The sequence below is a fragment of the Rattus norvegicus genome, chromosome 4, assembly GCF_036323735.1.
Source record: "Rattus norvegicus strain BN/NHsdMcwi chromosome 4, GRCr8, whole genome shotgun sequence".
In the NCBI taxonomy this organism is placed as follows: domain Eukaryota; kingdom Metazoa; phylum Chordata; class Mammalia; order Rodentia; family Muridae; genus Rattus; species Rattus norvegicus.
Window position 1 is genome coordinate 51,580,426 of NC_086022.1, and position 22,784 is coordinate 51,603,209.

General features: G+C 41.7%; 1 protein-coding gene across 3 annotated transcripts in view; it reads left to right on the top strand.

The window, feature by feature from the left end:
• Cped1 (cadherin-like and PC-esterase domain containing 1) overlaps nucleotides 1-22,784 on the top strand; it is a 272,944-nt gene that overhangs the window by 97,929 nt on the left and 152,231 nt on the right. For all 3 annotated transcript variants that reach the window (XM_039108608.2, XM_002729287.6, XM_039108607.2), the window contains exons 5-6: nucleotides 6,839-6,971; nucleotides 10,437-10,605. In XM_039108608.2, coding sequence (XP_038964536.1) covers nucleotides 6,839-6,971; nucleotides 10,437-10,605 — 302 coding nt within the window. The remainder of the gene's footprint in view (nucleotides 1-6,838; nucleotides 6,972-10,436; nucleotides 10,606-22,784) is intronic.

Below are 22,784 nucleotides of genomic sequence, written 5' to 3' on the forward strand. Positions count from 1 at the left end.
GGGATTACATCTCATTTCCTATAACGGAATGCACGTGATGCTTCCCCCCCCACAAAGACTTTGATACTAAAGTGTTGTGTGATATATATATTTGTGATATGGCATGTCCTTCTAGATAACATCATGAGAAAGACCTCTGAGGCCATCAAGAGGAAGTCACTGAGACAGAGAGTAGCACAGTGATTTCAGGTCTTGAGAAATTACCAGTGGACTGCTCAAACAAAGACAGAGATGTGTCCTAATAACACTTTTATGTGTTTGCCATACTCATTCTCTCAAAGATACCTTGGTCAGTGCGATTTTAATAAAATGACAATAAAACTTGTTAAGGACTCAGTGCATTTGGAATATGCAAAACCTCAAACGATGACCTACAAAGATGATGTCTAGGAGGTTTTGCTGTGAATCCGTTTAGGAGTTCATTCTTTTTAGATCTCTGTTGCTGGCAGGGAAGTTTTCTTTGAACAAAGTACAGAGGGCTCGACTCAGATATGCTAAGTGTGTCGGTTCCAATCCTACTCTACCCAGGACCTAACCCGGTATTAGAACCTAATGAAGATTCTTTGAATGAGTGAACGAGACAGGAACTGAGCTCCTTCCTCCCTTGGGACCACACAAAGCTAAACCTGAGGAAAGAACAGGGTGTAAATCTTCATGATCTACTTAGGAGTAAAGATGTGGTATAGTCGGGTCTACACAGTCCTCCTTATTATACATACTCTTTTGTGGCTGTATCCCTTATTGTTCTGTACTCTTCTGAAGAGGTGAGAGGATGATTGACTGATATTCCTCAAATACCTTTTCAGGGGTTGGTGGCTTAGAGAGCATCCGTCTGTAGTCTCTTTCCCATAAGGTTACTGGGTTTCATAAATGGAGGGGCAGCTGGTTGGTCCTGTGACATGCTCATGATTAAAGCAATATGCTAAATTCGCAGGAATTTCAGTTGTAGCCAATGAGTTCTCGACATTTAATTCTGCCTTAAGCCTTGTATTAGAAATGGCAACTTTGTATCCAGAATCAAGAAAACTAGATTTGTAAATGACCTTAGCTACTATCTAGTTCCTCATTCAACAAACATTTGTTCTGCACCCAACATGCTTTTTGGCTGTGATTTTTCACCAATATTCAAAACAGTAGCAGGTTAAGACGTGAGGATATTTGTTGCCTTGTAAGAGACTCGGACTTGTGTGTGTCTCCATTGCTTACAAGGAAGATGCTAAACACTCATGAGTGACCTCAGGGTCACCTCTTTCTTAAAAAGAGGTGACCAACCTGTAGGTACTTTCAGTTGCGTGTTGTGTGATTATGTGCTCTTACTAGAATCAGTTTTGATTTTTAAAATAATATTTTATTAACTCTTTTATATTTTTTGAATTCTAGGAATTTTAAAGATGACATCAAGATAAAACCTTATAGACTACAGATTATTCCTGAAGAATATTTTTTATTGGATATTTTTATTTACATTTCAAATGTTATTCCATTTCCCAGTGTCCCATCCATATGCCCCCAATCCCATTCCCCTCCCTCTTCTTCTGTAAGGGGGTTTTTCACCCAACCACTCACCCCTTCCCATCTCCCTATGGTCCAGCCTTGTCAGGACCAAGAGCTTCTCCTCCCATTGGTGCCCAACAAGGCCATCTTCTGCTACATATGCAGCTGGAACCATGGGTCTGTCCATGTGTAGTCTTCGGCTAGTGGTTTAGTCCCTGGGAGCTCTGATTGGTTGGTATTATTGTTCTTATGGGGTTGCAAGAAAATATTGCAACAAATATTGCAAGCAAATTTGTTGTTTGCAACAAATATATATATATCAGGTTCTTGTCAGCCTGTACTTCTTGACTGCATCAATATTGTCTAGATTTGGTGGTTGTATCTCCAGGTAGGCCATTCCTTCAGTCTCTGCTCCAAACCTTGTCTCCATATCTCTTCCTATGAATATTTGTTCCCCCTATAATCTTTTATATTTTTATATGTTTTATGCAATATATGTTGATCACACTCACTTCCCTGACTCCTCTTGGATTCCCTTTTACTCTACCAATATCCCATTTGTCTGTATCCAATTAGTGTTACCCATATGCCCTTGAGTGTTGGGCTACCCCCTGGAACACTGTAGACTTATCAGGGTCCGACACACTTAAAGAAAGCTCACTCTCCCTCCCCTATCATCCGTTGACTGTCAATTGTTCCTCAAAGAGAGGTAGGGACTCATGGACCTGTCCCACACTCAAATGTTGGAATATTTACTAACTTAAGATTTCACAGGTCTTAGGCAGATAATCATAGCTGCTATGAGTTCATGAGTACAGCAGTACCTGGCATGGTCAAATGACACTGTGTCCCTCAGGTCTTCCCTGACCTCTGACCCTTAGAACTTTCTGCCCAGTCTTCCATGATGTTCCCTGAGTCCAGGCACCCAATGTTACCTGATTACACATTTTTGATGTTTTTCTCTCCAGTAGGTCCTGTGGTGTAGTAAAAGAAACATTGGGTGGACCACTGTGCAATTGCTGATATTTGACCAATGTCTACTGTTTTTACTTAGAAACAGCAATTCCATATGGTTCAGTCTAAGCCATCGCCTGCTGCCCTATGTAAATACTCTTGTTGTAGATTCTCTTTTATTTTTTTCCTACATGTGAACTCATAGAAACATGGCGGAGAGAACTGTGGATACAGCTCCTTTTTCCGAGTGTGGTATTTGTGTTGGATCCCCTCCATTTACCCCTGCAGTTCCCTCTAGGCCTCTCTCTAGATGCCTGTCTTTCACAGCCTCCATCCATGTGGGTTACTTGGCCTTGCGTGCTAGCAAGAGCTCAGGCTTAGGGGTAGAAAATGGTGGGTCATTTATTCCCTATCTTTCTTGCCTTGGAAATACATGTGCCCCTCTACCTGTAGTCTTTACTTAATGGCTGCAATAGAAGTTATTCCTGCATGTGACTTCAACGTGTGCATTTCTAAAGTCATATTTGTGATACACGTGAGGTTTAAGGTTATATTTGTGTAGCTTTTATACCTGCAAGACAAGCATTTACATTTGTAAATGCCCACAGGCAGGAGTAGCAATTAATACTCATAACTATACTTATTTATACTGCTAATCTCAAATCATTATTAATTGCTAATCAAGGATGTTCATCTTCCCTGTAAATTTAAAACACAAAACACTGTATTTAGTTTCTTAATAAGAAATGCAAGACAACATCCAAACATTGGTGAAACATAATGATACTTTCGCTATTGCTTTCATATTAATTACTAGCTATGGGGCAAAACATTAAATCAAATACACCAGAAAATTGGCAGCTCATCTTTTCCAGTACACATGTTTTCCAGTGTTTAGTCTTTACCTGTGCTGTACATAATTACATGCTGCACAGAGCGGGAGGGATTACTAACCAAGGGAAAGTATTTTTAGTTCCTCAGGGTAACATTTTGGTTTGTAACCTTAAGTTGGCTAACCGTCTCCAAACTATTTCATTGCTCACAGGAATGGGTCAGCCTTGTTTTAGGACTATGAAAAGTTTAGACAACTCATGGAATTCACATCCTGGAATCTAGAAGACTCCTCAACAGGGTCACAAGCCCATTGTTGCCTGGCAAGAGCAGAAACGCAAAGACAGGCCTTTTACTTCTGGCTGGGTCTTCCTGTTCACACAACACCACCCCAGTCAGCAGGCGCTCGGCCACATTCTACTACATATTAAAAGGCATGAGCAAGGCAGCCTTGCTGCATCCCTAAGAAATGGTCCGGTTTGACTCCAGGCGACTCGTAAGCTTACAGGCTTCGGTGCTCTCTGAAATGAACTAAGAGTAGGCACTAAATAAAAGCGCAGCACTACTCACTGGATGGCATTTCCCATCTGAATCTATTATACACTCTGACTCTGGACCATGGGCAAGGAAACCTAACAGATACGTGCGAGGCATTTCACATTCAATTGCCTATGAAACATTTCAACTACCCCATGTGAGCGAATTAGAGAATTATTTGGAAGACTACCCATGGGACAGAGTCCTTCATCTCCCAAATTCCTTAAAAATACAGAAGATATTTTCAGCTGTACTATGAGGGAGAATTCTAGACTTTCTGCATGTGTCTAGGGTTTAGGAGGGGGGACGTAGAAAAGGAAGGAAGTGGGTGGGCTAACCTATTGAAAAACACATTGGATGGAAACACCAAAGACCTAAAAGGCCCCTCCAACAATATCTGATTCTGTTATGTAACATAAGATAACTGTGTTCACAACCATTTATAACACTTCCAAGAAACACAGCCACTTTTTCTATATATTAGTGGAGTTTATGTCTGCTCATTTCCCCATATTCAAATAGAATAAGAGTCCATTTTGATATCAAGCTATAACAAATTGCAAAAGGGTTTTGTCATTGTTTTATGAGAATCACAAAATAATGAACAAGTCTTAAATAATATAAAGGAAGCCCGGAGTTTATCAACTCATGTGTAAGTTTTGAACATTACTATAAATTTTTAAAATCAGTATTGAATTCTGATATTGCATCTCAGTTTAGGGGTGAATGAAGGAGCTTTACATAGCCTTGGTAATTCTCACCTCCATTCTTCCAGCATCTCCTGTATCTCCACCACTTGAAACAAACGAGCAAAGGGGGACAGAGTTCTGTTTTCTCATTTGTTCTTTCTATCTGACACTCCCTTCATGACACCATTAGGTTATTAGCCTAGTAAAACTAGGCTGTCTAGCTTCTGCAAATGCAACTGTGCATAGACTTCGAACGCTGGGCCTCTTGTGGCAAGGATGAGGGAAATTAGAATCAATGACATTATTCTCACCCCACATCAAAGAGAGCTACAAAGGAGTTCCCCAGTAATAACTTCTGACAAATAACTATATCCAGTGAAATTTTAATTGAGAATATTTATTTTCTTTGTACAAGATTGAGGAATTTAGTGGACATTTGACTTTTCTTGCATAGCCAAGGGTTTTAGCCAAGGTCATGTATATACTAAATGCATGCTCTACCATTAGGCTGCATACCTTGGCTCCCATTATCAACCTTTTCAAAGCTGTGGTTTCTAGGTCAGTCAGATGGCTCCCTGGGTAAAGGTGCTCATTTCCAAGCTTGACTGTCTGAGTTCAGGCCCTGAGACTTGCACACATGCCAGATGGAGACAAACTAACTCCTATGAGTTATTCTTAAACCTACACAGGCACCTGCACGCGCACGCGCGCACACACACACACACACACACACACACACACACACACACGCACACACACACACACAATGTGAATTTAAAAAATGTGAGGTTGTGATTTCCAAGGAGAGAAATTAACTTCTATGCTTTTTCATTTGTCAACTTAAAACCAAAGCAATTTTTCTAACTTCAGTTCTGCTGTTGTGATACACGGAACCTCATTGCTAAGGGAGCCTTACGAATAGGTTATCGGCACTTTCTGGCACAATCACACTGTGTTACAGTGGCCTATGGGAAAGCATCAGACAGTCCTACGTCTGTGACTTTTACTTGGGAGGGTGAGATGTTTTAAATTAGACTATGATGGCATTGATGGAGTGTGTACCAGAGGGGGGAAAATTAAAGGCTTTGCTTCATTTTGAGACCTAGATAAATTGTCTGACTTAAAAATAAAGTATTGTGACCCGGGGGTAAAACAAGTCCCACACACTCTGGGATGGTATAGAAATTGGGATAAGTATTTGAAGGGGTAATTTGATAATGTCTAATAAAGTTACGACACATTTGCCTATTGACCTGGTGAATCTACATGCCTAGAAGAATTCGGGCAAACTTGTATAGGTACACCAAAATAGGTGTGTGAGAATGTTCCTCACAGTGTTATGAAAATGTCAAGGGAAACACATTTTAAAAGTAAGTGCACAGAAGAGAAGAATGTCCTAATCAATTACACACACACACACACACACACACACACACACACACACACACACACATGAATGAAATACTGTAAGCTACTGAGAAGAGTGTGTGGAGTAATTCTACATAAACCTGGGAAATAAGCCAGGCATGGACCATGGAGATGTCTCTCTTATATATTAAAAACCAAATCCTTAGGCATCTAGGTTAGTATAGGCACATCGTTAGTTATCTCAGTTGTATCCATTTATGTTTCAGAAACAGTAAAATGCTCCAGATGTCCTGTGCTCCTCTGGATTTTAAAAGCTGATGCTCAAGCCCTCACTGCTGATGGAGGAGGCTTTTCGTTTTAATTCTACAGCTTTTTGTAACTACTGGGTCCTCTTACTAAGCATATCCAAAATTTTCACTTTTTAAATAATTCAGTATGACCTTTCTGAAGTATGACATAGCTTCTCTCCATTTGCGTAAACTTAAATCTTTTCGAAATAAAGGCCCCTGTGAGGGGATCGAGGTCACGAGGCACAACCAACGTAAGTATAGGAAGCAATGTACTGTTAGGAAATCAACTCCCTCTCTGAGTTCTGTTCACACCTCAAACAGTCAGTGCCTACAGCTACCTTCCTATCGGTGACAGAGCGTCCTCAGCAGTGTGGATGTAGGTCAGCTTGAGGTTGGAAGGTTAGAAATATGAACCTATCTTCCCTTTTGAGCAAGCAAATTGAGAAAACCAGTTACTACCATTGTTTTCCTGATGATGGTGGCAGTGGTGGTGGGGACAAACAAACAAAGAACCCTCCAAAACAAACTCCTCTTTGATCATAGTTTCTTACTTCGTTGATGCATCCTGACTTCAGAATGGAGGGGTGGACTCTCCAGTCCAGTACACTGTAATTTAGAAGCAGCTCCAGGAGGAACCAGCAAGAATGACTGTCTTTTGCTTGTGACTCTTTTCAGAACTGCGACTTCCAGTGAGTTCTTCTGTGTGCCTGGGTCAGGGGACACAGTCACGGCTGAGTGTTTCCAGTCATCTCTCAAAAGCAGAGAAGCCACGTATATGGAAACCATGGAACTGGCAACGCGAACAGTTGTAAGATAATGGTGTGGGATGTTCTATCCAACACATTTTGTAGGCAGCAAGTAAAAAACAAAACCCTAGAACTCGGATCTCAGAGCTTGGGCATTGGGATGGGGCAGGGGGGAAGATTGTGACTTGGTAAATTGCTAGGCCCCGCTCAAAAGAATGCCCAGTCATTGTGGCTTAAGAGGGAATGACATCATTGACTTTCTTCTAGACTAATTCAAATTTCTGCTTCTGTAGAATAAACATTTGGGTAAATTGGACTCTTAGCTAGTAAGTTACATTAATGTAAATTGAATTTAGAACCTTGACAATGGAAAACTATAAAATTTTAACTTCTATTTTATATCTGCATGACATTGCTTTAGTCTTTGAATATGGCTGAATGGATTTTTCTTAGCTATTAAAGTTTTATGACTTCTACGATCTAAGAAAAGGTATCAAGTTACCCAAGGTATTTCCAGGAAAGAATATCTTTTAAATATTTTTATTGGATATTTTCTTTATTTACATTTCAAATGTTATCTCCTTTCTCAGTTTCCCCTCAGGAAACCCCCTATCACTTCTCCCTTCCCCGGTTCTGTGAGGGTACTCCCCTACCCACCTACGCACTCCCTCCCTCCCACATCCCCACCCTGACATTTTCCCACACTGTGGCATTGAGCCTTCACAGGACCAAGGGCTTCTCCTCCTATTGATGCCCAACAAGGCTATCCTCTGCTACATATGTGGCTGGAGACATGGGTCACTCCATACGTACTCTTTGGTTGGTGGTTTGGATGGTGAGTTCTGGTTAGTTAGTATTGTTGTTTTTATGGGGTCGCAAGCCCCTTCAGCTTCTTCAATCCTTTCTCTAACTCCTCCATTGGGGACCCTGTTCTCAGTCCGATGGTTGGCTGTGAGCATCTGCATTTGTATTTGTCAGGGTCTGGCAGAGCTTCTCAGGAGACAGCTATATCAGACTCCTGTCAGGAAGCACTTCTTGGCATCCCCAATAGTGACTGGGTTTGGTGACTGCATATGGGCTAGATCCCCAGGTGGGGTAGTCTCTGGATGGCCCAGGAAAGGATATTTTAAATATAACATTTGTATTATTCTTTGAGAATTTTATGTAATGTATTTTGATCCTAATCTCTACCTTTCTTCCTCCTAACATCTCTGAGATCCATCAGTCACCCCCCCAACAGTGTCATGCTTTTATTTATTTATTTATTTATTCATTCATTCATTCATTCATTCATTTTACTACTTATATAGTACTTTGTACCACTTATATAGTCATGAGTGAGGAACCATCCACTAGAGCTTAATCAACCTACCAGAGGTCACATTCTTAAAGGAAACAGACTCTTCTCTTAAGCCATCAGCCATCAATCGCTCTTCAGTTAGGACTGGGCTTGTCGGACCCTCCCTGCCTCGTGGTGGATGGTTGATTGGCTTGATCTTACTCAGGTCTATTGATGGCAGAACCAAAGCTGTGAGGTCATGAACTCAGCAGTTTCAGTCTGGTCCACCCTGAGCTCCGGCTCTTACAGTCCTTCGCCTTCCTCTTCTGTGGGGCAGAGATAACACGGATGTCCTGAGCATCCCACTGACACTCACCTTCTGCACCGAGACAAGTTGTGAGTCTCTGCATTAACCACTGTCCACAAAGAAACCTCACTGATGAGACCTGAGAGCTTCACTCATCTATGGATATAGAAATGGGAGTAGAGAGCAGTTTGATACGCCATCCATTTAACAAACTAGTAGCAGGTTTAACCCTGGAGCCTGTGAGCTCTCCAGGCATATTCCTGGCCAGATTCACAGTAGTAGACATCCATTTCCTTCTGTGGAAAACGCCATAGGTAAGTCCAAGTGAAAGGCGGTTGCTTACCAATAACATTTATACCACTATTGCTCCTATGGGCACATTTTGCCACCTAAGCCATTATTGTAGTTGTTACTATTGGGCAGGACAGTGGATGACAATCCCCTGCCTCAGGAATCTACACATAGCTCTTTCGAGTACTACAAACACTGGCTATCAGGGAAGGAAGCTTCCCAGGTCAGTACCAACTTGATCCCTCCACGTCCTGTGACCCAAGTGTGCGGTGTCATTAGCAATAGAATCTCACCATCTGGTCCTGGTCGGTAACCGAGTACAATGGCCACTGCCTGCGTTATTGGAAGATCTCTGAGTCACTCCTGATCAACTACGTTAGGGAGGCATCCCACAATGCACTGGGCTTTTATTTTGTAATCTATGACTGCTGGGAGGAGCATCATACCCTGCCCTGTTCTGATGAAACTCTTGTATGGAAAATGAACTTTATAAAACAGTGGGTTTCCCATGGCTTATTTTGAATATCTTTAGTATTGGTTATCCCTCCCCAGTCTCCTCCTCTGCCCTTCTCTCTCACTCCTCTCCCCACTTAAACCTCCCTCCACGTTTCCCCTTTCTTTCATATCACCCCTGTTCTACCGTCCTCCCTCCCTTAAGATCTTTCTTTCCTCTCCCCACCAATGGTCCCTCCCTGCCTTCCTAAATTCTACAGAATCCAAGTAAAGGATTTTAGAGCGTGTATAGATCACAGGAGGAAAATACGTATTTTAATTATGCCATTCAAGACATAAATGAGTTTGCCTCATCTGCTTGTATGATTACTAGATAGTGTTTCAGCATTGAATAGTCTTTATGGAGAAACCATTTGCAGCTCCTGCATAATATTTTAACTTCTGCAGTTTTCACAAACACAGGCCACATACTGTTGATTAGAATTAGATTCTCAACATATAGACACGGCACAGAAATACAAATAATTTTATATTTTGGTACGGCTTACTCCGGAAGTGTGTTTGTTTCATCACAAAACAGGGAACAAGAACTGTTTATTGCTTTCTTTAAGTTGACGTTTATTTTTCTGGAATGAGGGGTGTTTGTTACGTAGATGTGCAGTAGTCAGGGAAGTATTCAAGCATATTCTTATATATTTGGTTGTGAGCCTAGCCTTTAACGGCTGAGCCATCTCTCCAGCCCATTCAAGCATATTCTTGATGGCCTGTCTGCTGTTAAATAATTCAACCTCTGCACAAACAGAAGAGAGCATCCAAGAAAGCAGGGGAGGGGGAGTGTTTCTCACCCACATTTACTCATTCGTTCCTGCTCAAACAGCCCCACGAATCCGAGGTCACGGAGAGGGTGACTAATTTAATTTTCAGAAAATTTTAAACATTAGTCTAAGTACTGTTTTCCTTTGGGGGAAAATCGTTTGATTCAGTCATCCAGTCTGAAGACCTCTACCCATCGACGGCCTGTCTCTGTGCCTGTACACCCCCTGGTGGTGAGAGAAAAATCCACAGTTGCAATCGGTTCAGGAAAGCCACTGACTGGGACTGGGCTCCAAGGGGGGATGGGAGGAGTTTATCAAGGTTTAGTTCATTCACCCATCGCATACTCAATTTTAAATGCAGCACTATGATTTATTTTTTTAGGAATCAGACTACACTCGTTGCTCCGCGTGAAGCAATCTTCAGAGCAGAAGAGCTATCTGTGATTCTTAAAGCGTATGTGTTGGTGACCTCCTTAAGGCCCTTGCGTGCCTTCATTCATTCAACTGGCACGGTATGGAGCCCCCCGAAGAAGAAACGCTTCACCGTCAAGGTAAAGATCCTACGGAAGCTGTCGGTTCACGCAGAACGCGGAAGATAAGTAAAACGAGTCGGGCTGCCATTCTCTGACCTTTATGGCAATCAAACCCCTTTGAACAAAGATTGCATCTTTTTTATTGCTGCAAGGAGACATTTTCATTTAATACGTGCAAGTTCAAAAATGAGCTGGAAATAGCTTAATTCACTAAGGATCCCTTTTTCCCTCTCTCCTCAGTCCACCATCAGTTCTTTTACCTATTACCCAGCAGCTTCTTGCCTGTTCTCTGTTTTTCCTGGTTTTTCCATTTACTTAAGAAAAAAAATATATAGTCAGTGTAACAAATGAAAATATAATTTAGGCTTTACACTTTCTGCTCCGTCTTTAGGAAACTCAATGGCTGTTTCATTACATCAGTCGATACTGACAGTATTGGCTGGGTGGAAAATACCATGAAACGTGCCTAATGTTACAAGCCGTGGTATCAGAGATAATGAGGGTGTTTACAGGAAGAGCTTACTAATGTCTCCGAAAAGTTGAGTTATAAGAGGAAATCTGAGTTAACTTGGTTCAAAATAAGTTCCTTGCAAACACATTGGATAGAACTTGGATTGTGCAAGAATCGTTGTTCAGAGTATTGAAGACAGGAGAGAACAGAAAGAAACCACAAGAAGGCACAATGGCTGTTTATGGTCTTGAGGACCAAAAGTGATGGGATGATTTCTTTTTCTGAATTTGCCTTATGTCGATTACGTTCTGAACTCTCAAAAGGGTTCCAGTAACAGTGACACTTTAATTGTTCATTTAAACATTGTAACGAAAAACTCACAGATCTAGTAACAGCTGTAGGTATCCTTCAGCCCTAGCAGCAGGATTGATGGCTCAAGCCCTTAAACGCGCTACCTTGCTACCTTCTGTGGATTTGGGTAGTCCAGTTGGGATAGTATTTGGGAAAGACCAGCCTTTCTGTGTGAGCAAAGGCGAGGAGGGAAAATACCAAGCCCTGAAGAGTTACTTTGATGACATGACGCTGCCATTTGATGGTTCTGAATTTTACCCTCCCCCTTCCCCAAATTTTCAGATTCAGAAAAGCCCTGAGAGGAAGCACACTGCGATTGTCATTATGTAATCCAAGATTGTGAACGTGGTGTTTTGAATGAGAATGGCCCCCACAGGCTTATCTGTTTGAATGCTTGGTCCTCAGATGGGAGAACTGGTTGGGAAGGATTATGAGGTGTGAGTTTCTTGGAGGAGGTTCGTCACTAAGGAGGACTTTGAAGTTTCAAAAACTCGCACTAGTCCCTGTCTTTATCTGCCTGCTGCCTGTGGATCAGGATGCAAGATCTCAGCTACTGCTAAAATGCCATGCCTGCCTGTCTGCCTGCTGCCTGCCTGCCTGCCTGTCTGCCTGCCACAGACCCCTCCAGCATGACAATCATGGACTAACTCTCTAAGCAAACCCCCATGTAAAGGCCTTCCTTTATAAGTTGTCTTGACCAGGGTGTCTCTTCACAGCAATAGAACACTGAGACAGTGAAGGTGGCTGGCGGTTTGAGAGTAAACAAGGTTAAAAATTAAAAGTGCGTATGACTGATAAGTAAGTTAATAAAGTAGAAGACCACATACCTCAACCACTCACCTGAGCAGGACATTATCCTAAAGTCCTGGGCCTGCAACTCAGCATCCCAGAAGGGAGCGTGATGGGAAGAGAGACAGCAGCAGCAACACAACACAGCAGAGGAAGTAGGGAAGTCCAAGTCCTTTCCTTTCACTGACACTCTCCTGTGGCCTCCAGCAACTCCCTCATCGGCCTGTACACTCCCCTGCCCATGGCTGCCACAGGCTAGGCCAACTCAAAATTGCTTTCAGAATGCCTTTGGCACAAGCTTTGAAGTTTCATTCCAACCCATCCCTCATTCTCATTTTATCTACGCTAGTTTACCTTTCTGATGGGAAACCCAAGATCTTAATTAACCCAAGAAGTTTCTCCTTTTCTGCTTATGAAGGAGCCAGTCCACCCACTGTGGTAGAAATGACCTCAGATACGTTTTCTGCAGCTGTTTTATTTACGCTTTCCCTGAAGTCCAGGGAAGTCAGTTTTCTGCACATTTCCGGCTCCATTCACTGTTTTCTCCTTTTCCCTTTTCTGCTGTATCTTTGGGACAGCTGTGAGCAGTGGCTGTGGCACAGGAAAACATGCAGCCCTTGCCAGTTTCTTTCTGTTCTTTGGATTTATCTTTTAAAAGACCTTGCTGATTACCCCTAAGATACCGTTATCTGCTCTCAGGTTGAGATAGAATGGCTTTCTGAGCTAACAGACATAAGGTGACTGTTTCCTTAGTAGGTCAACGTTATGCTCGACAGTGCAGCGTTCAGAAGACAAGGGTGGTGTTTATTTACTCTTCACCTGAGTTCTTAAGCTTCACAATATAAGGCCATACTCCTTCAGCTGGTCTGTTTTTTATTGTGGAAAACACTTTCCTTCTGGTATTTTAAGATGTGTAAAAATACACAGAAGTCTCTTCACGTCAATGTGGAGAACAAAATGTAAACAAACTCACTCAAGACTAATCATGTTATATCAGCATGCTGATGTGCTCTGTTCTTAAATTTCATAAGGTGTGTGTGTGTGCGTGTGTGTGTGTGTGTGTGTGTGTGTGTGTGTGTGCGCGTGTTCGTGGAACAAACCCTCTATTCAGAGGCAGAATTATTTAGTTAGATCAGCAGTGATTTATTCCCTATTCAGTGAGGTAACCCCACTAAACTGGTTAGCGGTGGCTGTGTATAGAGCATCCTGGCAGTTCACCGCAACACAAAGGCAGTGAGAGATAAGACTGTGAGCTCATTTATTTCCAATTAGGCCTGCTGCTGAGATGCTTTATCTGTGAGCACTCCAGGAGCAGATGAAAAAATATCAAGACACACAAACTTGAGAAATAATAAAACGTATTAACTGAACTTTAAAAAGTCACGTTGGGATGAAAATATTTAAAGTCTTCAGTGACATGTCAAGTCACTCAGAGGACGCTCATACTCAAAAGGAGTAGGTAGAAAAACCAGGAACAGACAAAAGGCAAATACGGCGTTGGTTCACTGTGTCCTCTCCTGGGAACTGAAGTGATCAGATACACCTCTGTCATGGCATTATTATTGTTTGAATGGGTTCAACACTGTGCAATATTTCATTCAAAAAATGTCCTGCTCCCTTCCTTCAAAGCTTCCGGAGACTTGAGTGGAGCCTTTCACGGACTTTCTAAGTGTTACTTTTAGTTAGTTGCATCCACAGCTGTCTTCACACACAAATCACACAGATTAACAGTGAGAAATGTCATAAATTTAGACTCGGTTCTTAGAGTAAAAAGTCATGAGTTATCCCTTTAGTCGCTGTAAATCACAGAATCTGGAGTCACCCAGCAGAGAGAAATCTCTGCCGTCTGTAACTTTTTTATGAGGCTGGAAGATTCTTTGCACCTGTGATTGTAGTTGGCAGTTTTGATGAAAACGTAATGTAAAGTGATTTGTGCCTCCAGGCAGGAAACTTGTCAGAGCCTTATTTTTGTCCATTTGAAGCCTAACCTACATGAAGTCACTGATCAACTATCATATACTTGATACCAGATATAAATTTGTTTGACATATGGGATGTCAAGTAAAAATTTATAAGGGGATAGCCCTCGCATATAATCATCTTCCGATGCATTCATCTTTGTGGAATGGAATTAAAGTTCATTTGGAACTTTTTGGTTGTGTGAAGAAACTGCTTGAGTCTACTTTACTCCTGACCGCTCTAAGGCTAGCCACTCTGCTTTACTGTGGTATAAATTGTGTGGGCAAATGACACATGGGTGGTAATGGTGCTTTCTAGTACATGCCATAGATGGCTGCCACCACCCAGATTCCTGGGCACTTTGATTTAAAATCTGAAGAAAAATCTGAGGGACGTGGCCATTTCTCAAGTGAGGATCATCAGTGGAAAAGCTGCCGGGGTCCAGCCTCGACACAGGATCGGAGTTCTCAACTGGAAGCAGGGACATCTGGATGGCGCATAATAAATATACACAGACTACTCTTTGGATACAAACTGACAGGCAATTTTAAGGCTTAAAGTGTCTCTCTCTCTCTCTCTCTCTCTCTCTCTCTCGCTCTCTCTCAGCTTGAGGCTGCACACACTCTGCATTCCCTTGTGTACTCTGCTATTTTTTATTGCGGCTTTCTTTTCTCAAACTCCCACACTCATGCACACCTCTGTTCATTACCCTTTCATTCTCACACACAATCTTCATACATATTCACACACATATCTCACACACACCACATGCACTCTCCTTTCACTCACACACACAATCTTCACACACACACCTCACATTCTCTCTTCACTCACTCTTTACAGTCTCTTCTCATGCTCGCTCACTCGCTCTCACCTTCTCTCCCTCATGCCCTCTCTCGTTCACTCTTCACATGTTCACTCACTCTCTCTCTCATGCTCTCCAGCCTTTCTCTTGCCCCAGTCTTTCATTGATAATTCAAAAGTAGATAGAAAAAAAGACATGGTATAATCATTGCCAAATCAAATTCAGAAGAATAACCACATCCCACAGAGAACTAAGAATTACAATTGCTCCCCAAAGTTTCAAGCTTCCCCTATTCCCAGGCCTGTGGCCATAATAATAATAATAATTGTAAACTTATCATTATTTAAACTTTAACTTTTAACTTATTATACTTCAGAGCTCAGAGCTCCTAGGTCAGCTACTTGCATTTTCCTGTGAAGCTCTAATGATAAATGACATAGACAAAGCTGCCAGGCAGTGGCCAGAAAGAATCAAGTTAACCCTTAACTCAGTGGTTCCGCTAGCTTTCTGCTCCTTGCACACAATGACTCTCATAAGAGTCCCAGTATTTTGACTTAGTTTTACTAGTATATAATTTTATATATTCTATACTTCCTTATCCAGGAACCACTCTCAAATGTTATATAAAACTTATTTCCTAACTTCAATAACTTTTTCCTTTCTTAGGGTCCCAATGTTGGCTCTAATTCATTTTCTAATAATTTCTTTAAAGTTTCCTTGCAAGTCAAGCATTAATCTGGAACTACTATTGTGCAGTTACTCCATTGTTTCTAAGATGAGAACACACAGCATACACCTGGGCCATTGCTAAGCCTCAATTTCCAATTGTTTAAGAATCATAATATCAAGGAACATCTAGTTTCACAGAATTCACCAGAGCAGAAGGAGCAAGAAGTAGGAAAGTCAGATATAATAGAATAATTTTGCACACCAAGGCCAACTGAAAGGCAGTCGCGCACAAATGGAATCTATGCAGCCGTTGTCCAGGGCTAAGGTTAGGGGAAATGGGAACAACCAGTTTTTACAAGGAGCTGCCGCGGGCTTCTGAGGTGTCTCCATCCCGGCCTACTGCTGGCGTCCCTGTCATCGTACGCTGTCCCCAGCAGAAAACAAAGTTAAAGCGAGCAACTGTGATGGCTCACTGGTTCCTAATCGCTGACCCCCACTCTGGGGGACCATGCCATGTCTGGGACCTGCCGTTCATTGTGTATCAATGAACTCTGCAAAGTGTGTAAAGAGGAGAGCCCAGAACTTAGCACAGGCGCATAGATCCCTTATTTCTTTTTCCATTTGGCATTATGACGCGGTGGCAGGATTGGAGTTAGCCCCATTGGTGCAGGGGCTTTGACAACGCCAGGTGAGACAGCTAATGCAATGCCAGGGTAAAGAGGAGCAGTGTCTTTGGAGATAGTAATAAAGCTACACTATGGTTTCAACCGTAGCAAGCGTTCTTCTCCGGTGTTCCTTTTTATGTCTGACACTGCAGGCTGTGGAGCACACCTTGTAAAAGCCTTTCACTGAGCATCTGGCCCTTCAGTAGGCCTGAGAGATTTATGTCATCGGTAGGAGGGATGTGAATAAACGTCAGCTCCCAAGAGTGTGTAAAATGAGTTGACGTATCACTTAGCCAATGCCTGCTTGTGTTCAAGTGCTCGTGCTAAGTTTGGTTTTCTAGAAGTGGAAATCACAGATAATCAGCATTAGGCAAATAGGAGCGATGTTCAAGGAGAGAATAACTAATAACCACCAAATGCTTATCTAATCATCTCACAATAGTGTTACTATTATTATTTATTTCCAGTGAATTCAAAATAATTCATGTCGTTGATGGTAATTTTGTTTTCTCAAAAGCATTTTACCCATTAATTCATTTCCAACCGTACTCCACAAAAGATTTGTCAGATAATTTTGAAGGCTCATTAATTCTTAAGATTGATCTTAAAGTATTCTCCTAAATAGGAAGAGAATGATGCGTTAATCGTGGCTTTTTTTTTTCCAGTCAAACGTGGCAATTTTATCACATGACCATCAACTTCAGAGAGATAGGCCCTGAGTCTGTGTCTGAGAAACCCATACAATGGTCATGGACTCTCCCACAGTGTTATTAATGGCTAACACCATCGTTTGAATTAATGGTACCCGTTGACAGTGTGGTGGCCTGGATGACATGTTCCCCATAGGCTCAGGCATTTGAGTACTCAGTCCGTAATTGGTGGGGCCGTTTGGATAGATTTAAGAGGCGTGGCTTTGCTGGGTGAAGCAGGTCACTCTGGGGATGCGCAAGCGTGAGGCTTCAGAAACCATGCTCCATTCCCAGTTCAGTCTCTGCTCCCTGTCTGTGGTTGAGGATACCAGCTCTCAACTTGCTCCTCTAGCTGGGGTGACCTTTTGCTGTTGCATTTTTCATCTATTATGGTGATGGACTCTTCTCCTCTGGAACCATAAGCCCAAATAAATCCCTCCTTCTACAAGTTTCCTTGGTCACGGTGTTTTATGACAGCAATAGAAAAGTAAATTCGCAAGTGATACTAACATCAAAACCTCTGATTTGGGAGAACAAACAAACATGTGATTAATTTACAGGCATTTTATTAATGTCCATGTACTATCTGTTCAGAATGAATGTCATCAACTGACAGGTATAATGAACTGGCAATATTTTAGTGTGCTTTCCACTGCTGTTCACACTGCAGACTGGGAAGTTATAAAATCAATCATGGCTCAGAGATCTAGTCCACGACTGAGGGATTACCTATGCGACAAATCTTCTTGCTGCAAGTCCTAAGATAGACAGAACATGTGGTGTGAGCCTTTGTGTGTGTGTGTGTGTGTGTGTGTGTGTGTGTGTGTGTGACATGTGTGTACATTGCCCATAGAAGTCAGAAGAGGGCATTGAAGTCCCTGAAACTGGAGCTACAGATGATTGTGACTCAGTATATGGTGCTGGAACCTGAACTCGGTCCTCTGTAAGAGCAGCAAGTGCTCTTAGCCACTGGGACATCTCTGCAGCCTAGCCAGTCCTGTTTATGCGAGTTATTCATGCCAAGCATAGGGCTCCTGTCCTAATGACTGTCTCTAATCCTGAGTGCATGCCCTGCCTCCTAAACACAGTGGAATTCTTCTCTGGGCAATTAAAACAACATTAATGTATAAGGAAATGGTAACAGGTACGTGTGTCTTTAGCATTCTGTGGGAAGGTTAAATGCATACATAATGTAAAATAGTGACAACAGAAGTGCAAATCCATGAATCTCAGCCCAATTAATAATTGCTAGCAAATATTACTCCCTTTAATGTTAGATAGTTATTGATATATGAAAATATGGAGGTGAGTTAACATGCAAGGGTTCAGTGTGATGTCAGGGGAGATAGGAGAATTCCTTCAGAGCGACCAGGAGATGGGAAAGGAGCTCTCTTGTGTACATTAGATGTGTGTGGCCTCATGCCTGCACAACTACCCTGCTCTCTTGTTCTATACGAAGCCTAAGCTAATGGGGTCACAGTGGAGAGAAAGTCCCTGGAGAAGGGACAAATGTAAGTGTTACTCCATATACTGGAGCCTGTGTACTTCCCAGGGGCTCTGGATAATGAATCTGTGTAGCTCTTTCTAGCATAAAAATGACATCCCGATTTCTGTTGTACCTATAGGACCATATTTCTATAAGATAAGTCATCCTTGCCATAAGAGAAGAGGCCTAATCTAAAGAGTGTTCTGGAACATTCTAGGCATTCATAAAGGAAAACAGTTTTAATTTCTGAAAAATCTTATAGTGCCTTTAATAGTTACATTAAATTTATTTTTAACTAATACATAAAAAAGGTGAAAAGTGCACACACACTCCTAGAGTGCCATGTGTATAAATATAATATAATGTTTAAAGAATAAAAATAACCATCTTTCTCAAATGGTCATGATTCTTGTGATGAGGGTTTCCAAAAATAGGTTTTAAACCTTTCTTTTGCTCTTTGAGTTGGGGTCTTATCGGTAGCGTCTGATCTGGAATTAAGACAGATTTTTTATGCTGTCTTCCAAGCTCAGGGGTTGCAGGCAGGTGCGAGCCACTACACTTGGCTCAAAGTCTATCTTCTTACATCTTAAATGTGCAATGCATTGTGGGGTATCTGTAGCCAGGAAACTGTGCAACAGCTCACACAAGATTCCTGTTGCTTCCTAGAACTCAGTGCCTTGGTTGGCCTCTCATTGTCCCTTCCCCACTCTTTCTAGTCTGCAAACATTTAAAAACTGCCCTGGTTGGTCCAAAAAGATGTTCAGAGCTGGAAGAGCTGCAAGTCTTTCTTCGCTTCGCTCCTTCGAGTAAGAATCGCTAAGGCGATTTTCCAGCGATACAGCCAGGAACTGGGCAAAGCTGTCTGCAGGCTTCCTGAACGTTCCCACTCTATGCTGGCACATGGAGCATTTAGGCGTATAATTTTATAAGTATTCATCCCTGTACTTTGACAGCCAGGCTGACCTCAGGTTTCTATCATTGAGCTAATTTTAAATTGCATCTGCTGATGGGAAATAGAAGGAGACATTAAAAAAAAAATCAAATAGCATTGGTAAAGAAGCAGGGGGAAAGGGCCAAAAGATGAGTGTACTTGATTAAATAAGAAGAGACATTTAGTTATTCTTCCCTTAAATAGTAAGCAAACCCTTAGTCCAGGATTCAACCCAGCCTTCAGCTAACACAGGAAGCTTTGGGAAAGAGTTGCTACCGGTTAAACTTTGGAAAAGAATCAGTAGAAGTAAAAACACTTTACATTGTGATAAGTGACTACAAAGTAACACTGAAAACAATAGAAGTCTACCGGACCTGATTCCTTTAGTGCTTAATTATTACAGAAAATGTTCTCACTCAGAAAGGAACACCAATCGGTTTTTACATTTTAACTTAAGGTACAAAAACAAAGTTATGTTTCCATTAGTGCATTTGAAGTTTGGCACGTTTGCCTTTCAAAAACTTTTCTATTAACAATTTCCTTATTTCTTGATATCTGTCTCAGAGTCTGCGGCAAATCCTAAATATAAAATAGCTCCGAATGTGCCAAGTAGGTAAAACTGCTTTGCCCGCTCAAAGAAGCCAGACTTTTGTTCCCTTCAAGAGAAAATCTGACTTGCATTTGTCTTGTGTGATTTATGCATTGTAAGCTTAAAATGAAATACAGCCATTTCCCTTCCATATATTAAAATGTGGCTTCACATTTGGAAGACACGGTTATCTTTTGTCACCAAGGAAACTGGCATAGTTACAGGATGCAAAAAAATTACTATACTGCCCCCAAGCGGCCTCTTCTGGTGTTGCAGAAATAATCTGAGCTAACTAATAGAAAAAAGAATACACTTAGGCAGTGAAATTCCGCCCTTTTTCCCCATTGTGTTTTACATATTTATTGTCAAGGAGTTATTTGATGATTGTCTGTGGTTATTGCAGTAGGATGGCCATATTTCTAAGCATAGATGCTGGAAGATGCTAATTCGTCAGTGCAATTTAAGTTGCCTAGGCCACAAAATTATTCGGGATGATTTCAGACTTTGTCAGTCCTTGGACATTCTTTCCCCGCTTCCACACAAAGCTTTTAGAAACTACTGTAGAGCTACTAATAATGGCTTTTAGTCTGAACATGTGAGACAGCTACTTCTATTGTGTTACGCCTTTGGTTTCAGTTAGAATCGTTGATTCTGCTAAGCTGAATGCCATTGGCTTGTTCCAATGAGCTAATACTGTGGTGCAGAACCAAAAGTGTGTCTTTGGTTTCTCTCGGCACTCAAGGCAGCACTGGGCTATCTCTTAGGGTTCTTCACGTATGGTCAGAGCTACATTCTGTACCCAGGACAACACAAAGGCATACTTTTTTGCTTTGTTGTTTGCAAAAAAGACACCTTGACTGGCACACCCCCCTCAACCCTTTGTGTCACACAGAGGTTCATTCTATCTATCTATCTATCTATCTATCTATCTATCTATCTATCTATCTATCTATGTATCTATCTATGTATCTATGTATCTATCTATGTATCTATGTATCTATCTATGTATCTATGTATCTATCTATGTATCTATCTGTCTGTCTATCTATCTATCTATCTATCATCTATCTATCTATCTATCTATCTATCTATCTATCTATCTATCATCTATCTACATACCTACCTACCTACTTACCTGACTCCAAAGCCTGTGCAGTCAGTTCCTATGAACACTGTGAAATACATCCTTAAAATTTGGACAAAGAGACTACAAACAGAAGGGATTGCTGGTACCCTTGCCACATGAACCCATTCACAGCATGGCTCCCTTCTGCTCAGCTTCCCGACACCTGGTGTCTTCCAGCACCCAGCAGTTCCAGGCACCGGAGCCTGCCTCCTTTCTGAAAGTCTATTCCAAGCTGATGCTTTCACAGAAATTGCTATTACAACAGAATCTTTTTCCCATGTAGATTTGGAGGGTGCAAAAGGTGTGCAAGATCCTCCCGGGGTTTGGTTGCTGGGTTCGTTGCCAGGAAAATTTTTGTATTCAAGCCATAGAGTCAATCATTATCTAAACTCAGAAGTCACAAAAGAAAAACATTAGGCTAAAGAAACGCATTTCATCTTACTTTGCTGTGAAGGTAAAAAGAAATGCGATTTAAAATATGAATAGGCCAGTGATGACTCCTTTCAGACTGAATAATAAACAAATATTTGATTGCAGTCTTACCCAAAGGGAGAGAAAAATGTATCACTAGTCTGAAAGCTGTAAGGTGGATATGCAGGCTAGGAAACAAAAAATCCTAACGCTCTCTTTGTAGAGAACTGGGAAGGGACGTAAGGTGGAAAACTAGCTTTATGATCAGTGTGGCCATAGGTAAGTGTTTCAGCCTCAACTAACAGATTGAGGATGTATGAAATAATAATAGTTTTCATATAGCTTAAGCAAGTTTTTTAAAATCCCATTTGAGATACTCATTGGGATCTGCTATGGGCTACACATGATGCTAGCTAGGCCCCAGTGACTTACTATAAAATTTCTGCTTTTTGTTGAGTTTATTCCTGTACATATTGATGGACAGAAATGTAAAAATACTTACATGTAAACAAGTAAATGTAATTACAGTTCTTTGATAGCACTAGGTATGAAACGGACGTATAAGGAGTAAATAATAATTGTGTTATCCAGTATATGATAGGTTAAAAAATATATCTTCCTAAAAGACATCTATACTGTTCAAACCAAGTGTATTTTAAGATCTGGGACTAAACATTCCCAGCAAAGTGACAATCCAAAGTGTCTAGGTAGCAGAGAGTCTGCAGATTCCCAGAACACTACAAATACTGAGCGTGCACATGGACGCTGCAGAGAAAAGAGGTGAGTCACACACGTCTCACAGTCAAGGGATCAATGCAGCCCCTCCCCCACGGTGGGAGCTGTCAGGGCACAGGGACTGCACATTTTATACCCACACTGCTGCTGTGTGCAGAACAGACTAGCCAGGAAGCTGAGGAGAGGCGGAGAACCTCTTCACAGGTCAGCGTGATGAGATGCTGGGAGCTCAGAGGAAGTGGATGAGATGGGGGCCTAATGGAGAGGTAAGGACATATTTTGGAGGTAGAAACAAACTAGCCAGGTGTGGGGCACACGCCTTTAATATCTGCACACTCTGCAGGCAGAGGTAGAGAAATCTCTGTGGAGTCTCTGAGAGTTCAAGGCCAGCCTGGTCCACAAAGCAAGTCCTAAGACAGCCAGGGCTGTTACACAGAGAAACTCTATCTGGGTGATAGAAGAGAAGAGAAGAGAAGAGAAGAGAAGAGAAAAGAGAAGAGAAGAGAAGAGAAGGGAAGGGAGGGGAGGGGAGGGGAGGGGA